Source organism: Gymnogyps californianus, unplaced genomic scaffold (assembly GCF_018139145.2).
Source record: "Gymnogyps californianus isolate 813 unplaced genomic scaffold, ASM1813914v2 HiC_scaffold_163, whole genome shotgun sequence".
Lineage (NCBI taxonomy): Eukaryota > Metazoa > Chordata > Aves > Accipitriformes > Cathartidae > Gymnogyps > Gymnogyps californianus.
Genome location: NW_026114044.1, coordinates 20748 through 42055, shown reverse-complemented (window position 1 = coordinate 42055; position 21308 = coordinate 20748). Strand labels below are relative to the sequence as shown.

General features: G+C 42.6%; 1 protein-coding gene across 1 annotated transcript in view; it reads left to right on the top strand.

The window, feature by feature from the left end:
• The window catches only part of LOC127028067 (ankycorbin-like), a 59848-nt gene extending 47259 nt beyond the window's left edge, over positions 1-12589 (top strand). Inside the window, exons 8-15 of the mRNA XM_050913893.1 lie at positions 1180-1361; positions 2047-2075; positions 4537-4597; positions 4942-5060; positions 5570-7093; positions 7883-8032; positions 9613-9678; positions 10556-12589. Coding sequence (XP_050769850.1) covers positions 1180-1361; positions 2047-2075; positions 4537-4597; positions 4942-5060; positions 5570-7093; positions 7883-8032; positions 9613-9678; positions 10556-10633 — 2209 coding nt within the window. The 3' untranslated portion in view covers positions 10634-12589. The remainder of the gene's footprint in view (positions 1-1179; positions 1362-2046; positions 2076-4536; positions 4598-4941; positions 5061-5569; positions 7094-7882; positions 8033-9612; positions 9679-10555) is intronic.
• The last annotated feature ends 8719 nt before the right edge of the window (positions 12590-21308 follow it).

The following is a 21308-nucleotide window of genomic DNA, read 5'->3' as shown; positions in this document are numbered from 1 at the left end:
GAAGTACAGTTTCTTTCATCTTCCTTTGTTGTCCTATGTACCTGAAGAAACCTTTCTCGTTATTTTTTATGTCCCTAGCCAAGTTCAGCTCCAGCTGTGCCTTGGCTTTCCTGATCCCCTCCCTGTGCTCTTGGGCCATATCCCTATAATCTCCCCAGAATGTATATCCCTTCCTCCACTGCCTATGTATTTTGGTTTTGTGCTTTAGTTTGGCTAAGAGGTCTTGACTTAGCCAAGCTGGCCTCCTGCCTCCCCTGCCCAACTTCTTACACGTCGGGATTGAGAGCTCTTGCGCCCTAAGAAAATTGTCTTTAAATATCTCCCAGCTCTCATTTGCTCCTTTGCCTCTGAGGGCAGTTTCCCAAGGGATCCCACGCACTAGTGCCCTAAACAGCCAAAAGTTTGCCTTTCTGAAGTTTAGGATCCTGCGTCTACTTTTTACCCATCTTGTACCCCTCAAGACTGAGAATTCCACCAGGGCATGATCACTGCAGCCCAGGCTACCTCCAGTCTTGACCTCTCCAATAAGTTCTTCCGTATTAGTGAGCAACAGGTCCAGCAGTGCCTCTCCTCTGGTTGGACTCTTCATCACCTGTACTAGGAAGTTGTCCTCAATGCACTCCAGTTGTTTCCTGGACTGCTTGCAGTTTGCTGTGGCGCTTGTCCAGCAGATGTCCAGGTGGTTGAAGACCCCTATCAGGATCAGGGCCTGCGAGCGTGATGCTTCCTGCAGTTGAAGAAAGAACTCTTCATCAACCTCCTCTTCTTGATCGGGTGGCCTGTAGTAGACACCAACCACAAAGTTTCCTTTGTTGTACCACCACTTGCAGAGCTGTAATTGGAGTGTGGCAGTGAGATTTGATAGTCTGACTTAATCCTGCAGCCATTTCTATCTATGACTCTCCTCTTAACCTCAGGAACCCATTTTTAGAAATGTTTGGAGATGTGTGCAAAGCAAGCCAGATCTTTGCAGAAGGTCCAGCTGGGGAGTATGGGGAAGAGGGGGAGGGGCAGGCAGGTGTTTGTAAGGAGAAACAACAGTTACATGTATGTGTCAATACACATGTTGATAAAATCTTGGACTTTATTGCACAATAACTCACACTTTTTTTCCTGAAAAAATGAGCTGCTGCTTAAAGAGTACAGTCTTGACACTTACTCTGCATTTATTTTGTCCAGAACTGCTTTGATGATGGCTTGTGAAGCTGGTAGCCTTAACATGGTGGAAGCCTTCCTTAGGAAAGGTGCAGATGTCAGTTTAGTAGATGTCTTTGAACAGAATGCCCTGCATTACTCCAAGCTCTCCAAGAATACAGGGATCCAGAATCTCCTATCATCATCAAAGTTATCTCAGGATGTGGGTATGTAAGAGATGCCAATCTGCAGTTTGTCACTTCTTGAATTGGCTACACGTATGTTTAGCAATGAACAAATTTACTTCATAAGGTAGCCTGAAAAATTTCAAAAGCCATCTTCAAGATGGTCTGGCTGAGGCTTCCCAAAAGCAGGAAAATGTGGTCTTTGCCATAGATGGTAATATTTAGCATGGGATAAAGCACTAAGCAGGGCAAAAAGAGGTGTTCTGGAGAAAGAAAAGGTAAGCTGATGTAGCAACATCGTGAAGTCTTGCATACAATTTGGAATAGATCCTCTTTTATTATGTGAAAGAGTAAGTGGAACATATAGCTCCTCAGTAGAGGGATTGGAGAAGGAACTAATACAGACAGAGGGCTTTATGGTCAAACTAAGACGGATTTCTAAAATAGGAAGCTAATGTGCAAGAATGGTGCGAGACTATAGTAGAATAAGAATTGTCACAATCCTTCGAATTTTATCTCAATATGAAACACAAAAAGCAGCAGAGAAAGGATATGGTTCAAATGGAATTTGGAAATTAAAGTATATTTCTCAGATTTCAGACAGGAATTAAAAAAACAAACAAAGCATTTATGGTGTGGGAAGTAGAGCTGAGAGATGGGTTAGGAATGGCAAATAACTTTTTCTTTGATAAGCTGTTCTTAATTCCACTTCTTTTCTGCTTCACAGATACAAAGTCACTGACAAAAGCAAAGCAGGTATTTGTCCTTTTGGTTTTAAAAATGCTTGGGCTATATAGGCTTGTAACTTAAGAAAAAACAGTAATTGACATGACTAGAAGCACTAGTAAATGTCACTGTGAGATGCACTGCCATTGACTACTCTGTAATGTGAAAGGTTTTTGTTGCTTATTTAAGAAATGTGTTTCAGGAACATTGCTTTTAGACTTAGCTTTTCTCTGTAATAGCAGCCAGCACCCTCAGTGAGAAAAGGAAGGGAGGATGTGTGTGTATGCGCACATGTGTGCCAGGAAGATACTCCACTTTTTTCTCATGTGTAATGCAGGATCTTGGCTCTTGGACTCCCTATCTCTTTAAACTGTAGAGAAGATGATCTAGAAAGGTTCTCTGTTTCCAAAACACATAATTAAAGGTTATACCTGGTTACATCTTGCTGGAGACCCCCACCTGTGAGAATCTCAGCAGGTTTAGGCAATTAAATAAGTTTTTTACATTTTTTTATTTAGTATAATGATATCTTGGAGTGCAAGTATCTTGTAGACCTGCTGGTGGCTGGAAAGTGGATGAGGGTGCAATGCATTGGTTCGTTCCTTCTCTGAGTGGAGAGGTGGGTTTTTCAGGGAGCTCAGGCAGAAGCTGATGGAGAGGAAAGATGGTAGCCGTTAAGAATTACATGACTGCACTATGTATGAATGGAAGTATTTAAGATCACTAGTGCTAAACCTATTGTCAGCTTCTGCTTTTTCACTAAATCTTGTTTGTTTTCACTGAAGCATGGATTACAAGGGGGCAGATTCTTATTGTCAGGCATGTTTAATATCTTTGTGTTAGCAGAGATGTAGTCTTTACATAGGAAAAAATGATAAGGCACTGCATGAGCTGCTAAAGTTGATATTAATGTGGGATTTTTTTTTTTTTTTTATAAAACAACTTGCTCGGACTTTACTAACCAAACTAACAAACCTACCTTTTCTGGCTGGTGAAACTTTCAGCAAGATCAAGGCTCTAAATTAAGTTCAGAAAGAAGTGGAACTCCAAAAAAACGCAAAGCCCCACCTCCTCCTATCAGTCCTATTCAGGTAAAGAAAACACCAATTTTGAGATGCTTTTAGGGGGTGAAAAGCATTTTGAGCATTATGTGAATGATGTGGGCTGGATTTGCTCTATCACTGTTATTTTATATGCCTATCTTACCATGAGTGCTTTTCCTGACATTAGGATGACACCATGAAAGCACATGTTGGTTAGGTTGACTAAGAAAATTGCTTGAAATAATGCATGATCTAAGATACAACTGTACAAATTTTACTGTACAATTGCTTCTTCCATCTAAAGTTGAAGATCTCCTGGTTTTGCCGACTTCCATAAGTAAATGATTATGTATATTTTAAATATACATATATATGTACACATTATTATATGCATATATACATATGAAAGTAAAATACTTAAATAGATTTATATAGTATCAAAATGCAGTTTAACAGTTAGATTTAATGTTAAACAGGAATGTTACCTGTATAGCAGCTATACTGCATATGTAATACTGACTCAGAAGAGCACTAAATAATTAGATCTGCTCTTTGAAACTAACCTAGAGTTGTGACTTACGTTAGTGCAGGGAAAAGTACTCTTTCGTGTGTGTGTGTGTAGATATGGGCACGTGTTAGAGAGGTATTTATATGTACATGTATGTATACAGCTTAGTGATTTGTCCTCTCCACACTCATCAACTTCAACTCCCATGACTGGAAAAGGGCAGACTTTCTTTGTTGACCAAGTATGCAAGGCATCAAAGTTTTCTGTTCTTGTTAAGCTTGAGGAAGGAAAGTACAGTACCTTAATAATCTAGTTTGCTGACTGCAGTGTCTCCTGTGAATTAATTAGCTGAGTTTTAGGAACAAAAAGGAATCCAAATCTGTTTCAATGTAATTTAAAGTAATCCACACTTGCTTTATAATGTTTACTGAATATGTAAATAGAATTAGTCATAGATTAGTAAGTATTTAGGAATAAGGTTATGAAAGTATTAATGCTGTGAGAGCTCATTACCTAATACCAGTGAAGTGCATGGCATTGTGCAATGCAAAAAGTAGAGACCCTTTCACCAAATACATCAGGGAAATGGGTGTGTGTGTTCTGTCTGATCTTTACCTTATGGTATTGAAGATTTTTTTTTTTAATACATCACAATATATTGCAATTATTTATCACAGGGGCTGCAGCCTTCCAAACTATCTATGAGATAGTTGCCCATGTTTCATTAACATTTAATGAAAACTGGGCAATGGAACTTGAATGCCTTTAGCAGACTTTGAAATACTGGGCACATGCTACAATTAAACAAGACCCCAGAAATAAAAGAAACCCACTTTGCCAGGCTTTATCTGGCAAGATCTATACTATCTATACTTCTCTTTGGTGAACTGTCCAACTTTACATCTGCTTTCTGTGAAAGCTTTTTCTTTTGGTGTCTCAGCAGGAAGAATTCAGCTCCTTGCATCGAGATAATAAAGACAGACTGAGTGACAGCACAACAGGTATACAATAACACTTAATCCTTATTTTCATATTTGGTTAGGTGTTTTAGGTGGTGTGAAATGTTGAAATCTGGTCAGAAATCCTCTGTGCCTTTCCGCTTAGAATGTGAGACACAATAAGTATTGGGAGTAATGTTTTGTAATTTCACTAGCGACTCCCCACCAAAACCTCCTGCTTCTATTGGGTGATCTAACACATTTTTTGGGAAACAGTTTCTAGGAACAGTTCGCTTGCTCACTACACTTAGTGGTCATGGGAACAAACTGTTTAATTTGAAAGGTTAGAATAACTAGCTAGCAGTTCAGCTTTTTGAAAACTTTTGAATCTTTTTTTTTCTCCAAAGGTGCTGATAGTTTATTGGATGTGAGTTCTGAAGCTGACCAGCAAGATCTACTTCTGTTGATGCAAGCAAAAATCGCTTCTTTGACATTGCACAATAAGGAGCTACAGGACAAATTACAGGTGGCATATTTTTGTGCTGTTCTAGTGCTCTGTTAATCTGCTAGCAGAACAAAGAGCTGCTTACCATTTTAGAGATGTGCTGTGAAGATAATTTAACGAGCTTGGTGGTAAGATCATGGAAACACTCTGCCCCAAAGGATTAAATCAGTGTTTTGATCTTCTCACTTTTCCCATAAATTACTGAATAACTTTGTTTATTATAATAACTACATTCTAAAAGATGTTGTTAACAGTTGTGTTAGCAGAATTTTAATTTGCATAGCTTTGATTATTAGCTTATGGAGATCAGCCCAGACTTTCAGAGGAGCTTGGCACTTACTGCCTTCTCTCGCTGTAGATGACTAAATGGGAGCAGCTGGGTTTTGAATTTTTCTAAAAACTTTCTTCCATGGTGCTTTAATTGTCTGTCTCTGTAGGATGTGGCAAGATTTCCTTGCTTACTCTATTCTAAAAAATATGATCATGTACTTGTTTTTATTGTGCATTTGTTCGGGTTTCTTTTTGCACAGGAAAGAACACCTAAAGAAGTGGATTCAACCATAGAATCTTATCATTCAACCCAAACAGAGTTTGATCAAACAGCAGATAGACAAAGTGAGTTCTCAGCTCAGGAGCTGAAGTCTACATTAAATGCCACCCAAATTCAAGAAAAGTTGGCAAGCCCCAGTGAAGTAAAAATGAAGTACCTCCAGGAAGACTTAAAGGATGTGCAGAGGAAATTAGAGAATTCTGAAGCCAAAAGAAAGCACATAGAAGCTCAGGTCCAGTCTAGAGTCCCAGAAACAGATCATTTAAATAGCATAGACATTTCAGAAAATGGTTCTGATCTTAACCTGAAGTTCCAAGAAACTCAAAACAGGTATGAGGAAGCTGTGAAAGAGGTTTTGAATGTACAACGGCAAATGAAGCTGAGTCTTGTTTCCTCTGAAAGTGAAGAAACCAGTTCTGAGCCGAGTAGGTTGAAGGTTACATGCGAAGAAGTTGAAATGCTTAAGCAAGAATTGAAGAGAGCATTGGAGGAAAGTGAAAGACAAAAAGAGAAAGTGAGAGCGCTACAGAAAAATTTTGAAGAAAGAGAGCAGAATGTGGCAAGCAAATTGTCTGTGGAAGAGTGTGAGGAAATAAAGAATTCATATTGTTCAGTTATTGATAACATTAATCAAGAGAAAGCATTGTTGATTGAGAGGTACAAAGAAGGGCAAGAGGAAATTAAAAGGCTACAGGACAAGCTGACAAATCAGACACAGTTGGAATCTAGTGCTGAAGCTGGAGAAATGAAAGATGCGATGCACAGAATGATAGATGAGCTCAACAGACAACTTAGTGAATTGTCTCAGTTGTACAAAGAAGCACAAATAGAACTTGAAGACTATAGGAAGAGAAAAACTCTAGATGATATAGCTTTGGAGTACATTCCTAGAGATGAACATGAAAAACTGATGCAGGTAACAAATTCTTTGAAATACAAAGCAGAGAATGAGTTATCAGAAATTAAATCCCAGTACACAAAAGTATTAGATGAAGCAGAAGAACTAAAGCAACTGTTAGACACTCAGAAACAAAACTCTTTGCCAATTACTGAACACCATCAGGTGATGAATGCACTCAGAAATACTGTAAAGAAAATGGAGGAAGAAATAAATGAGCTCAAAGGACTGCTTACCAACAAGGAAAGCGAAGTAAGAAACCTACAGAAGGAATTACTGGAAGAAAAAGCTGCAATTAATGAAGCAATGGTACCCAAGGCTACATATGAAAAGCTCCAGTCATCATTAGAGGGTGAAGTTAGTGTTTTGTCATCCAAACTGAAGGATGTAATCAAAGAGAAGGAAAATGTGTCCTTAGATGCTATGCAACTGAGAAATGAAGTTTTGCACTTGAAAGAAGAGAAAGAAGGTATGCATACTCTGCTTGAAGCAAAGGAACGGGAGGTGACTGGTCTTCACCAAAAGTACCATCAAGCTCAAGATGATCTTGAAATGAAAAGATATTCTGAAAGCTCATCAAAACTAGAAGAGGATAAAGATAAAAAGGTTAGTGATTCACTACAGTGGAGGGGGTAGTACATGAGTTCAGACTGCAAAACATGTTGGACGGTGCATGGGTGACCTAATAGACGATGTCACAGAGTGGAGTAACTTCTGAGTGCATTTGCCCATCTAAAAATTCAGATATCAAAGTCAAAGAAGTTTTCAATATGTTTCACTTTACAGTTGGTTTTCCTCCTCTGTGGAGATATGTATGATCTTTCAATTTACCTCTTTTAAGTTCTGCTTAGGTTGGGTTCACACTATTCAGGCAACTGAAGTCAAAGAAGTGGGATTTACAGCAGGAAGAGATTCCAGAGGAGACAAGAAAACAAAATATCAGAAAGGAACAAAAATTCACTATTCTGAGTTTACTATATCATCTCAACCTCAGCATGACTTGACTCTTTTTACTCTGCAACTACCATATCTGTCACTTTAAATTTCTTTATAAAAAGCTATGTATTTTGCTGGCTGTGAATAGCTGGCCTATGTTTGGTATGTTTCTGTCTTGTGTTCAGCAGCAGTGTCTGTAAAGGTGGTAAATGCAATCCTTGTTTGTAAATATTGCTAGCTTTCAGAACAAGGAATGCATTTTGAATTGACTGGGCTAGGAGAGGGGATAGAGAAGCATTGTAACCCTTTGCTTACATGATATCTCTGTTTGTCCATTGAGTTTACATCTTGCTTTTCCCCACTTCTTAAATTTAAGTCACAAACACTCCCAAGATGAGACCCACGAGTATACAGTATGCCTTGTAGCTTTTCATGAAAACCTATTTTTTGCCTCCCTAGATCAATGAAATGTCCAAGGAAGTTAGCAAATTAAAAGAAGCATTGAACAGCCTTTCTCAGCTTTCCTACTCAACCAGTGCTCCCAAAAGACAAAGCCAGCAGCTGGAGGCATTACAACAACAAGTGAAGCAGTTGCAAAACCAACTGACTGTAAGTGTGATAATTCATAAACCCACCATTATTCCCAGTTCTCCCAAGATGTGTGTGCCATTCTTGACTGTGCCTTATTTAAAATGGAGCACAGTCAATGAGTACAAGGAAAGGAATTTTCATCCAGAAATTCTATAATGGTCTGAAACATTTAGGAATCTGCAAGTCACAAATTGCTCCTCAGAAATAGTCTAACTAAAGAAAGCTGTTTTCCCCAATATATTTCCTCAGATCAATAGTGGAGCAAAGTTCCTGTACTTGTAGTGGAATGTAGTGGCCAGACCTACTGCTGAGACCCTGATTTGTGAAAAATATGGACAGTGTGCAGTGGATTTGTGTGTTTTCTCAGGAACATGTGGATTGATTCATCAGCTGAAGTCTTTTTGGTTTTTTTAAGCTAAAATAAGTTTGACTTTTTGGAAGAAAATAGTCACTGAAGGCGTGACGTTTCAAATCAAGCAAGTCCATGTGTTTATAGGGAGCACAGTTTATTCTCTGAAATTCTGAAGTGCTTAAAGATTTTTAAGATTGTACTTGTTTGTGCATGAAAGGTCCAGTCTTCTAAGCCGGGTTGAGCCATAATTGCTATTTCCAAGAGCTTGCCTGTCCAAAAGAGCATTTTAATTCACTGCAGAGGGTGAAAAGAAGGTACTGTCCACCAGAGGCCTTTGAGAGCTCTGGAGTAACTCTGAAAAGAAAATTCCCAGCCTTAATGTCTTACCTGGTGTTTGCTCTCCTACCCTCCCCAGCAGACAGACAGAAGAGTCAATATGTATATGAGCCAGAAAAATTCCCTTGCAGTAGGGAGAAATAAATAAGCAGACAGTTAAACACTGCATCCTGTCAGTGTAAAGGCCCATGGCTGTTTATTATCCCAGTCCACCAAGTCCAAAAGGAACCTTCATCTCCCACTGCTCAAGGACCAGCAAAGTAGCGTAAGGTGCAAAGATATGCAACACATTAGGAAAGTGGGTAGGATTTAAAACAGGACAGAAGCATTCTTTCCTTCTTGTAGGCTAGCTTTCCTAACAGCTTCATGTTTATTTGGAAAGATGGCTTCTGGGATGTGGCAGTCTGTGATCATGAAAAAGGAGATTGGCTTTCCTTGTTTGAATGTATAGTAATTAGCTGAGGATTTCATGGGTTAAGACCTTTGTAAGCACCTCTTCTTCCCTGGGAAGGTATTAGCTGATAGATGGGTCACTGACATCAGGGAAGAACTCAGTTGCAGTTGAGGGTTGATTTGTCAGAATATTGTTGGCTTTCCTCAATTCTGGTTGCTGATAAGCTCAGAAGTAGAACGTGCTCATTCCACATCTTTACAGCTCAGCACTTTTTACAACTGATGTCATCTCACCAGCTTTTTTACTGGGATGGGTAGAATTACAGCATTTCTGTGGACTACGCTTCCAAGCAAATTATGTTTTGGATGGCTAGTGGCACAGTACTGTCTGAGCTGGTTTTCCATGCATGCATAAGACTATGGTTTGTAATTCCCCAGAGCTCCCTAAATCTAGTTGAAGAGTTCTGAATTCAACAGTTCTGAATGCTCTGTGACTTTCTGCTTAACTATTTTCTAGGAAACAAAGAAACAACATCAGGAAATTGTCTCAGTTTACAGGATGCATCTTCTCTATGCTGTGCAGGTATGGTTGCATATTGTCAGTTACAGAGTGTTGGTATTTTAATGAAAGATGTTTCTTCTGCAGATCTAGTAAGAACTTTGCATGTTTTATCTAAGACATCCTACCCAAAAGGTATGACTGTTTAAGCACAAATTTAACACTGCTTCCTTGTCCTGGTTTCGGCTGGGACAGAGTTAACGCTCTTAGTAGCTGGTACAGTGCTGGGTTTTGGATTTAGTGTGAGAATGATGTTGATAACACGCTGATGGTTTAGTTGTTGCTAAGGAGCGCTTATCTCAAGCCAAGGACTTTCCAGTTTCCCATGCTCTGCCAGCAAGCAGGTGTGCAAGAAGCTGGGAGGGAGCATGGCCAGGGCAGCTGACCCCAACTAGCCAAAGGGCTATTCCATACCATGGAACCTCATGCCCAGTATATAAACTGGGGGGAGTTGGCCGGGAAGGGCGGATTGCTGCTCTGGCATCGGTCAGCAGGTGGTGAGCAATTGCATTGTGCATCACTGGGTTTTTTTTCCTTCCCCCCCCCTCCTTTTTTGTTATATTCCTTTTCATCAGTATTATTATTACTATTATTATTATTATATTTCATTATTACTATTGTTAGTATTATATTTTACTTTAGTTATTAAACTGTTCTTATCTCAACCCACGAGTTCTGCCTTCTTTCCCAATTCTCCTCCCCATCCCACCGGGAGTGGGGGACGGGACAGGGAGTGAGGGAGCAGCTGTGTGGTGCTTGGCTGCTGACTGGGGTTAAACCACGACATTCCTTTTGGAAAATTGATGTAATTACTATACCTCAAAAATAGTTTGTAAATCTTCTTAAGGAGTAGAGAGATGCTTGAATTCAATCATCTTTTCTTCTTTCTCCCCTTGTCTAGGGTCAAATGGATGAAGATGTCCAGAAAGTACTTAAACAAATTTTATCGATGTGTAAAAGCCAATCACAGAAAAAGTAAGGAAAAAAGCCAAGGAAAACTCCCCATTTTTATTAATCCTGTTATGGGTATTTATCTAGATTTGCCTTAACATAAGATTTTAAATTGGCAATTTGCTGCTTTTGTGTTATTGTGCTGTTTGTGAGGTGGATTTGTTTGTCCGTCTCTACCACTTCCCATGTGCATTTGTGTGTGCAGTAACTAAACACATGCCTGCTTTTCATATCCAAAATGCAAGTATGTTCTTCAGACTTACTTAGGCCACTCCATGTCATGTTTACCCTGAAAGTACTTTCTGGTTTCCTCAAATAGAGGGAGGTTAATCTGGAGGAAAGCACTCATGTTGCCCGGGTAAAGGTGAAATTCTCCATAAGGTCTTCTGTACTGTTTATAAGTTGCATCTTGTTACTGGGGAGTAATTTAGTTGCTTGATGTTGTAGCACTCAGATTCCTGACGTTTTGCCATATGCAGTCTTTGGCAGAGCAGAAGTGAGCCTTGCAGCAGTGAGCAGAAGTAGATATTTATGGTAAGCCAGAACATCAAACAGCTACACTTCTTAATATAATATTTAAGATTAACACACCATAAGGTAGCTGTCCCAACCCATCCAATGCACTGAGTACACAAAAATCATACCATGCTTCATAGTTTCCTTGAACTGCCTGATAGTGGAATGAAACTATTTCAAAAGGTAAAATCATTAGTTTATTGAAGTTCTGTACAAAGCAGTACAGAAAGGTCTGTGTAAACAACCCTTTATGATAGGTTTAGCTATCTATGCAAGTGTTGGCCATGAAGCTCAGGAACAAAACCAGAAGAACATATACTTTAGACAAGGGATTCTAGTGAACACAGGATGTTTACAGTGAATGTCAATGCCTCATACTTCCTAACCTCACTTTTGTAAAGAACTTCTCTTCAGTATATTTTTATTGGCCCTCTAATGATTTTTTTTTGTAACTAAACCATTTTTTCTACATAATGTTTGCATTAAGCTTATTAACAAATATTTTTAGGTAATCGTGCTTTAGAGAGTTTCTTTTTATACTCCCAAGTATTCAGTAATAGTGAAGCATAGTGAAGTGTTTTCAGTATGAAAAAGATCTGTATGGAATAATAGACTTGTCTGTCAGTGTGGTCCAGAGCAGTGAAGTGTAAAATGCAATTTGGCCTGCTGTTTCAACAAATGTAGAAATGATAGGTAGAGAACAGCAAAAGGTGTCAAAAATTTCTACAGGTTGTTTCTAGAGGCCAGGGGCATCAGTAAAGCCTTTATCAGCACTTCTAAATTTAAAAGTCGAATAAAAATGCCTGATGTGGTATAGTATGAAACTATGGAAAAATGTTTCTAAGCATACACTGCACTTGAGGGTACAACCATTCTAACTAGCTTGCAGCTTCACTATGGTATTTGTTTTATTCCTGTTAGTGGATATGTCTCTAATAGAGAAATCTCCAGAGCTATATAATCTATGAAGTTTATATAGAGTCATAATATGACAGGAGTCAGCAGCACCTCAGGCTGACTGGACTCATAGTGCACTTAGATAATTCCTAACCTTGGTAAAACTAAAATGTATTTTAAAAACAAAACAAAAAATCACACCTTTGCATCAGTTAGACCTTGGTGTTACTTTTCTTGGGTGGTTTAACTAATGCCTGCTAATTTTGAACAGTATTTTATAGTTAGATGGTTTTAAAAATGCTCCAAAGAAATGTGAAAAGAATTTTGCTGCAGCACTTCAAAATGAACAACAAGATTTTAAGCATGCTAATGCTGCAAAGTATAAAACTTGATAAACCATTTTATAGGTTGCCTGATGGATTTAGTCATCTACTTTGTTTTGGTTTGTATATTTATTACAATTATCTTTCTGGAATATTGAAAATTATACACTACAGCATAGCAAGTTTCTTTATATGTAATTTGCAAGAAGTTTCCTTATGCAGCAAATAAACTATTTCCAATTTTTTCATCTTTGTTCTTTTTGTGCCTTCATTTACTTTTTGTATTGAGGGAAATCTCACTACACTGTTTTAACGTAGTGCAAATATGTTCTATATCTCATGTTTAGATAGCTGTCAGATGTACCGGGTTTTCCTCCCTGAAATTGCAACTTGATTATTAAATTTCTTGATCTGTCAGGTAGAATAGAATCCACTCCAAATCCCATGCAACCAGTTTTGCAAATTATGCCTTCTATCTGATTGCTAAGTTCAGAGCCATTTCTCACATGGACATCCTGCTAGAGGTAATACAGGTTTCCCATTTGCCACTGGATGCATTCCAACTAAGTTTAAAACTACCTTAGACCAGTAGCAGATTGGTGGTCCCACAATTTTTCAAAACTGCGGTTCTCTATCACTTAGCACTTCACGCACAGAACTACAGTGAAAGTATATATATGTGTGTATATATATGCATATGGATATGTATACTTCTCTTTAACCTTAGCAATAGTTACAGTCAGCCCTGTTGTCTTTTTATCATCTCTCCCTCTCCTGAGTTTTATTTGAGAAATTAGTTTTTCAGTAACTTATTTGCTAATAATATCTTCCTATCTGAGGGCAGAACACACAAATGGCAGGAATTGCACCTCTTTTGGTTACATCCTGGGGGTCAAGTAGCTCTTTAGGCTCTTGTAGAAAATTTCTGTAAACTACTCAGTACTGGGTTTCCTTTGAAGAAGGCTGCTGACAAACTGGTATGCAGAATCTGTACATGGTGAGACCACCTGGCAGGGCAGATGACATCTGCTTTGATGGCTTTTGTGCCATCACAGGCAATGGGCCTGCTGCCTAGTATCTCCCATCTGAATTGCCATTTGTTTTCCTTTCCTGCCTGCCTGCCTCAGGCTCTGTATGCTGTTGTGGTTTAACCCGGCAGGCCGCTAAACACCACAAAGCCGTTCACTCACTCTCCCCCAGTGGGATGGGGGAGAGAATCAGAAAAAAGGTAAAACTCATGGGTTGAGATAAGGAGAGTTTAATAGGACAGAAAAGGAAGGGAAAATAATAATAATGATAAAAGAATATACAAAACAAGTGATACACAATGCGATTGCTCACCACCTGCTGACCGATCCCCAGCCAGTCCCCGAGCAGCGGGCCACCATCCCCTGGCCAACTCCCCCCAGCTTTATATGCTGAGCATGACATCATATGGTCTGGAATATCCCTTTGGCCAGTTTGGGTCAGCTGTCCCAGCTGTGTCCCCTCCCAGCTTCTTGTGCACCCCCAGCCTCCTCACTGGCAGGGCAGTATGAGAAGCTGAAAAATCCTTGACTTAGTGTAAGCACTGCTCAGCAACAACTAAACCATCAGCGTGTTATCAACATTATTCTCATCCTAAATCCAAAACACTGCACTATACCAGCTACTAGGAAGAAAATTAACTCTATCCCAGTCGAAACCAGGAGAATGTTCATGGTACACTATTAACCCTGCCCGGGAGTGGTGCTGCAGGTGGTACCCTGTGCTTGGTGGCTCTCAGGAGGCAACCCCATCAAAAGGCAAATGTGCTCATCTGGGAAGCTGTTGCTCTAGTGTGGTCACTCTTCCCTTCGGGATTAGCCAAAACGCTCCCTGGTGATGGCTGAGCTCAGACCCACAGTGCTCTTCTTGCATCCCCTGTCCTGAAGCAGCAACAGCCCCACACCTGGCTGCACGCTCAGAAGCCCTGTCCAAAAATATTTGGATGCATTTGCTTCTCTCTAAGTGCTTTGCCTGGGTTTATCCCCAGCTCCTCTGGGACCTGTTTCATGCCTCTATTCAATTTATGAGGAGTGTGAATGTCTCCAACTAGCTGACGGCAGTGTTTAAGAGAGACAGAGCTCTCTGCGTCGAGGTAAACAGCTTACTGTAAAACTATGGGGAGAAGAAACGCGTTCTTGGTGGTTCATCAGGCTATGCCTGTAAAACTGGCTGGGAATATTCTCGGATGCTGGAACGAGACCGCCCCTATCATTACACTGTTTGGGATGGGCACTGTCATGGGTTTGGCCCAGGCCAACCAGCAGTTTTTGCAAATAACTGCCTGGCATGTCTCTGGATCAGACCGCTCCTCTTTGCAGGTGGCCCTGCATCTTGCAAGGTGAGGTTTCTGCAGTGCAAACCACGACTGTGCAGCACCTGACTCCTCCGTGCCCAGGAGCTGCCCACGTGGCATCTGCACGGGCAGGCATAGCCTGGGAACCGGCACCGGGGCCCTCAGTCTGCACTGCTGGGGTTTTTGGCAACGGCTTTGAACATAAATGCTCACTCCTCTGATTTTTGGACTGCATTGAGCTGTGTATGAAATATTAAGAGGAGTCTGTCTCCTTGGACGGCTGTCTGGTTTTCAAGCAGACAGAGGCACTGCAGTTTGGTGTTGCTGCAAAACCCCCAGTTACTGCCTGACTGGGTGGAATGGCTTTATGCCTCCCTTAGTGCTGCAAATCAATCACTGCACTCTATTGGCATTTATGGGGTAAAATCCACACATATCTACAGATAGATTTGTTATCTAATTAGATAAATATAGGAAATACATTGAGGCCTCCAGCTTTCTGCTGGCTTGCTAATTTTTGGTCAACCCCATGGTCCCATCTGAGCTGGAAGGGTAGGAGCCTGCTAAATTCTCCATGGAGAGCTTTCATCTTCCCTTCCCTCAGCCTCAAGCCAGGAAACTAGAAAAGGGGCATAAAAGGCCCCAGGTGAGACTTGAACCTTCGGTGTCCTACGCCCCACGCCTTAAACACAAGAGAGCTGCAGTGACAAAGAAAAGGGAGTGCAGGGCAGGGAGATGTGGCCGTTCTGCTCTAGGCTGTGTCTCCGTCTCTATTCCCCATGTAAACAGCGTGTATTGGGTCTGTGTGGCAAGGTTTTGGTTGGGGGGGGCTACAGGGGTGGCTTCTGTGAGAAGATGCCAGAAGCTTCCCCTATGTCCAATAGAGCCAATGCCAGCCGGCTCCAAGACGGACCCACTGCTGGCCAAGGCTGAGCCCATCAGCGACGGTGGTAGCGCCTCTGGGATAACAGATTTAAGAAGGGGAAAAAAACCTGCGCAACTGCAGCCGGAGAGAGGAGTGAGAAGATGTGAGAGGAACAACTCTGCAGACACCAAGGTCAGGGAAGAAGGAGGGGGAGGAGGTGCTCCAGGCGCTGGAGCAGAGATTCCCCTGCAGCCCGTGGGGAAGACCATGGTGGGGCAGGCTGTCCCCCGGCAGCCCATGGACGTCCAAGGTGGAGCAGATATCCACCTGCAGCCTGTGGAGGACCCCACGCCGGAGCAGGGGGATGCCCAAAGGAGGCTGTGACCCCATGGAGAGCCCATGCTGGAGCAGGCTCCTGGCAGGACCTGTGACCCCGTGGAGAGAGGAGCCCAGGCTGGAGCAGGTTTGCTGGCAGGACTTGTGACCCCATGGGGGACCCACACTGGAGCAGCCCATTCCTGAAGGACTGCAGCCTGTGGGAAGGACTCACATTGGAGAAGTTCGTGGAGGACTGTCTCCCATGGGAGGGACCCCACGCTGGAGCAGGGGAAGAGTGTGAGGAGTCCTCCCCCTGAGGAGGAAGGAGCGGCAGAGACAGCGCGTGATGAACTGACTGCAACCCCCCTTCCCCATCCCCCTGCGCCGCTCAGGGGGGGAAGAGGTAGAGAAGCTGGGAGTGAAGTTGAGCCTGGGTAGAAGGGAGGGGTGGGGGGAAGGTGTTTTAAGATTTTTTCTTATTTCTCATTACCCTACTCTGATTTGATTGGCAATAAATTAAATTCATTTCCCCAAGTCGAGTCTGTTTTGCCCGTGACGGTAATTGCTGAGTGATCTCCCTGTCCTTATCTCGACCCACGAGCCTTTCGTCATATTTTTTTCTCCCCCTGTCCAGCTGAGGAGGGGGAGTGATAGAGCAGCTTGGTGGGCACCTGGTGTCCAGTCAAGGTCAACCCACCACACAGTGGAACAAGTGAAAGCATGGTAATTTCTAGAGAGTGCCTTGATTTTCAAAATAAAACAGTTTGCATGGGATTTGTAAGCCTTTTCAGTGGCTTTTTTTTTCTCTAGAACCAGTGATCCCAACGCAGATTTGATTTACAAGCAAAGCTTTCAGCTGATTTTTTAATCAGAGTAAAAATCAGCTCCTGCGCAAGCTTGGGGCGCACAAAGCAATTGCTTCATAGTGCCCGTGGGCTGCGCCAGAGCCAGTGCAGTTACACTAGAGTTACTGTAAAACGTATTCAAATGCTTTGACAGTCCCGCCATTTCGCTTCAGTTTGATGGGTTGGCTGAAACCACATCTTCTCCTGGCACAGAAGTGAGAGGTCAGCAGTAACCTGCTCCTCAGGCCACTGATGTCTGAGACGGGTCTGTACCAAAAGGGAGAAACCCTCCAAGTGAAGGGTGTTGTACAAATACAAGAGGAAAAAACCCACCAAAAAACCAGCAAGATACCCTGAAAGCAGGCTATGGGGCAGCTGTTTTCAGCTCAGCTGAGACGCTGCCATGTCACAGCCAGTGGGGCAGAATTTGCAGATCACAGCCCCACAGCGCTGAAATCTGGGCGAGCACTCAGACCCCGAGCACAAGCACTGCAGACAGAGCTGGTTTTGCCTTTTGCTATTGCAGAATAAGTAAGTTCCCAAATCAGAGGTGGCTGTCCCAAGCCCCGGCACTCCCTGGGCAGAGTGGGGTGCTGCGGGGTGGCCCCAGCAGTGGCTGGGTTTGTGTATGCCCAAACTGGCTGCTGGGGGGGAAAGGGCTGCACCAGCCCATTCCTATTGCCCTACATGTTTTTTTACCTGGGGGTGTTGTGCAAGCTATAAAATGCTTGGCCCAACTATCTGTGTATTTTCTTAGCAGATACCCTTATTATATCCGTGATGAACTCAGTCTCTAAATAAAGTCAGACCCAAATCTCCCACTGATGTTAGGCAAGCCAGAATTTTACCCTAGCGCTTTGCTCTAGGATTATATGCTAGTGTATCACTTGGTGGATACTTGGGTGGATTTTTTTTTTGTGTGTTTGGAATTGTGTGTGTCCTCTCCCAGGTCTGACCACACCAAATGCATCCTGCTGATGCGGGGGAGAGTCACTGCCGGTGTCGCTGGAGGAGAAGAGAGAAAAGTGAAGGACTCTGGTGACTCTCTGCAGCACATCTGGCACAAAACAAATATCCTTGCATTTGAAAGCACTTTGTTCCTAATGTACCTATTACAAAATGTTTCTTAAATGCCCATTAATGAGGCAAAACTTTTTATCTTGCAGTTCCTTCATGCAATTGTTACTCAAAAGACATGCCATCCTTTTGCAGTGAGTAGGAAGGTGTTGGGACTGTGACTGTTAAAATGTCCCAAGCTAGGCAGGTGGGCAGCATCAGCTGAGATCAGAGCTAAAAGTAAGCTGTGAGATTTTAAGAGCTGGTGACCAAAGCTTTAGAACAAAATGCAGCGACGGCTGAAGGACGCCCCATCGCTTGTCTCAGCTCCAGCCAGGGATGCGCTTCCAGAGCGTTTCTCACCCAAACACCAGTGCTGAGGTCCAATGCAAGAGTAACAAGATGAGATGCAGCTGGTGGGATGGAGGAGAGCAGAAAACGTCATCTCATGCCCTCTTCCAGCCAAAACCCTCCTATGAAAGTGGGATCTCAGCTCTGTGCTCAGGCACAGCACCCCAAAGCCCCCCACTTGCCTTCGGCCACCTGCTATAGGCAGTGGGACTGCATGGGCTGCCAAGCACAGCCGAGCATGCACACACCCATGTCTTTTTTGGACCTTTTTTTTTCTTTTTTGGTTAAAGAAGAAGAAAAGATCATATGTTCAGTGCCCTAAAGCACTGAACTGGAAGTTAGCAGCTACTTTGTGGAATTGGAAACAGTAGTGAATAATGCAAGAACTGATCTCTTTTAACTAAAAAGTCTGATTTGGTCATTAGTAACAACTAAAATGAGCACTGAGTGGTCAGAAAGAGCTGGTGTCAGGCTGAACTGTAAGGCTGCTCTGCGAGCGGCAGCCTGCATGAAAACTTCTTTTCTCATTAGCTTTTGTGTTCATGGCTTTGCTTGGGCTTCTGATGAGCTATTTCTGGTGGGGTTTCTTCTTCCTTGACTGGTTCACTGGCACAGAGCCGTACCTCCACCTTCCCAAGGCAGAGAGCTGCCTAGAACAGCAAGGGCTTGACGCAGCTTCTGGTGTGAACCAGGGATTAAAAGTCTCTGAGAAGGCGCTACTCCTTGCACAGGGAAGGTAAAAAGCAAAAGGCTACATGTGGATGTCACTTGTGAGCTTTTGTGATAATAGCTCAAATGGCATAAAAGCCATCATCAGTGGGAATTTGCACATGCAAACAGCCCAGCACCAGTGTGTTGGTGCTGCCACTGAAATATCTGCTGACTTTCAAGCAGTGTCTGGTTTCCTGCTCCTTTTCCAGAGCATTTCTGCAAGAAAACAAGCTGGAATCTGCTACACTTTGAACGAGTGGCTGATGTGGTCATTTCATCCATCCGATGGAAATACAGCAACCGAACTCCTACCTCTGTATGAGGACCTTATCCAAACTGAACAGCTGAAGTAAAACTATATGAGAGTGCTATAAGTTACTTACTACAGGTAGGAAATGTCCTGGTGATCATGTCAACTGGTTAGACCATGTTAAAGTAACTAACGCAGATACATCAATATATAGGAAGACTTAGGTTAGTCTGAGCCAAATACCTTGAAAACTTTGTGTTGAAAATCTACTTCTGGACCTTCAGAGTGATAAGAAAAGCCCCCAGTTTTCACATACCCACAAAGCAAAGCTCTTGAGCATAAACAGCCCCGAATCCCAGTGGGGTTGGAAATCCAGCTTGAAAATATCCAGCGTAGGTCTGACCTCCAAGAGTGTATTTCTAAAACTAGAATGACTTGTTTATGGATTTAGAGAGGTAAAGCCTGAGCAAAGAGGACACCAAGAGGTGATAATACAAACAGCAGAAGATGAGCTGATTAGTACTGCTGGAATTTCCCCTGTTGTCTATGAAAACACCCTCGTGCTTATTTATGTGGGCTGTCCTTCACCCTTGTGCTTGTCCACCCCACAGACCCTCTCTCTCTGTTTTAGACACATTCCTGTTGTGTAGCTCTGCATGGCAAACTCAGTGTGGAGGCAGCTCACGCTGGGCTGCTGCTGGGGAGAGCTTATGCTGCGGTTGGAGAGGAGCAGCACGTGGGTGAGCGCGAGTCTCCTGAATTGCGAGTAGTGCCGGGCTGGGGCAGGAAAGGGAGATCTTTGGAGAGCAAAAATGCTGCAGAAGGCAGGGATGCTGCAGCAGGCAATTTCGGTCCTGCCATAAAAAAACATTCCCAAGACAATAGAGACTGCAAAAATTAACCTTCTATGTTTCTGAGAGATAAAACCCCATCTCCTCACATCCACAAAGCGTAAAGGTTGCTGGTGGCATACATTGGTCTTGCACAGCTGTGCCTGATTGTTCAAGTCAGACCTGGTGAGGAGAAGGCTTGTTCTGGGAGAAATGATAACATTTAAAGTCATTACTGTGCATGCCTCCTGGATGCCGCTGAAACATGCTTTTTGCAGAGCCTCAGTGCCTATCAAGCGACACTGGGTGCAGATAATTCACAGACTCTTAGCACTATTGAGGAATTCAGCAAATGGCTTGTTCATCTAGGGAAAAATCAGGTAAGGACAAATACTTGCTTACAGATTTTGCTGCAGACATGAATGCAAGCATGAGCTGTTCCGAACCTGTCTGCGAGCAATGTTGGCCCAGCAGGGAAGGAGGGAGAGGTGTGCAATGCAATGGGAGCATTTTTGGTTGTCCCAATTAATGGAGTAGAAGGATGTGAATTGATGCCAAATATATTTTTAGGAGAGGGCAATATCCCCATGGGTTCTTGGTAGGATGAGTTTATATTCCAAGTGATATTTAAAATATGTAAACATATATATATAAAAAATATATTTTATATGTATGTATTGGGTTTGCGTGGCAAGGTTTTGGTAGGGGGGGGGCTACAGGGGTGGCTTCTGTGAGAAGATGCCAGAAGCTTCCCCTATGTCCGATAGAGCCAGTGCCAGCCAGCTCCAAGACGGACCCACTGCTGGCCAAGGCCGAGCCCATCAGCGACGGTGGTAGCGCCTCTAGGATAACAGATTTAAGAAGGGGAAAAAAACTGTGCAACTGCAGCCAAAGAGAGGAGTGAGAATATGTGAGAGAAATAACTCTGCAGATACCAAGGTCAGTGAAGCTAGGAGAAAGGAGGTGGAAGGGGGGCATTCGTTATTTATGTTTGTCTTCCGGAGCAACCACTATGCGTACTGAAGCCCTGATTCCTGGGAAGTGGCCGGACATTGCCTGCTGATGGGAAGTAGAGAATAAAATCTTTTGGTTTTCTTTGCTTTCACACACGACTTTTGCTTTAAACTGCCCTTATCTCGACCCACGAGCCTTTCGTTATATTTTCTCTCCCCTGTCCAGTTGAGGAAGGGGAGTGATAGAGCAGCTTTGGTGGGCACCTGGCGTCCAGCCAGGGTCAACCCACCACAATGTATCTATTGCTTATATATTTAATATCTTTACATTTGTAAATATGTATTTGTACAATATCATTGGCATTAGCGAGACTTGGTGGAATGAGTCCCACGATTGGAGTGCTGGGATGGAGGGCTACAGGCTGTTCAGGAGGGACAGGCAGGGCAGGCGAGGTGGAGGTGTCACAC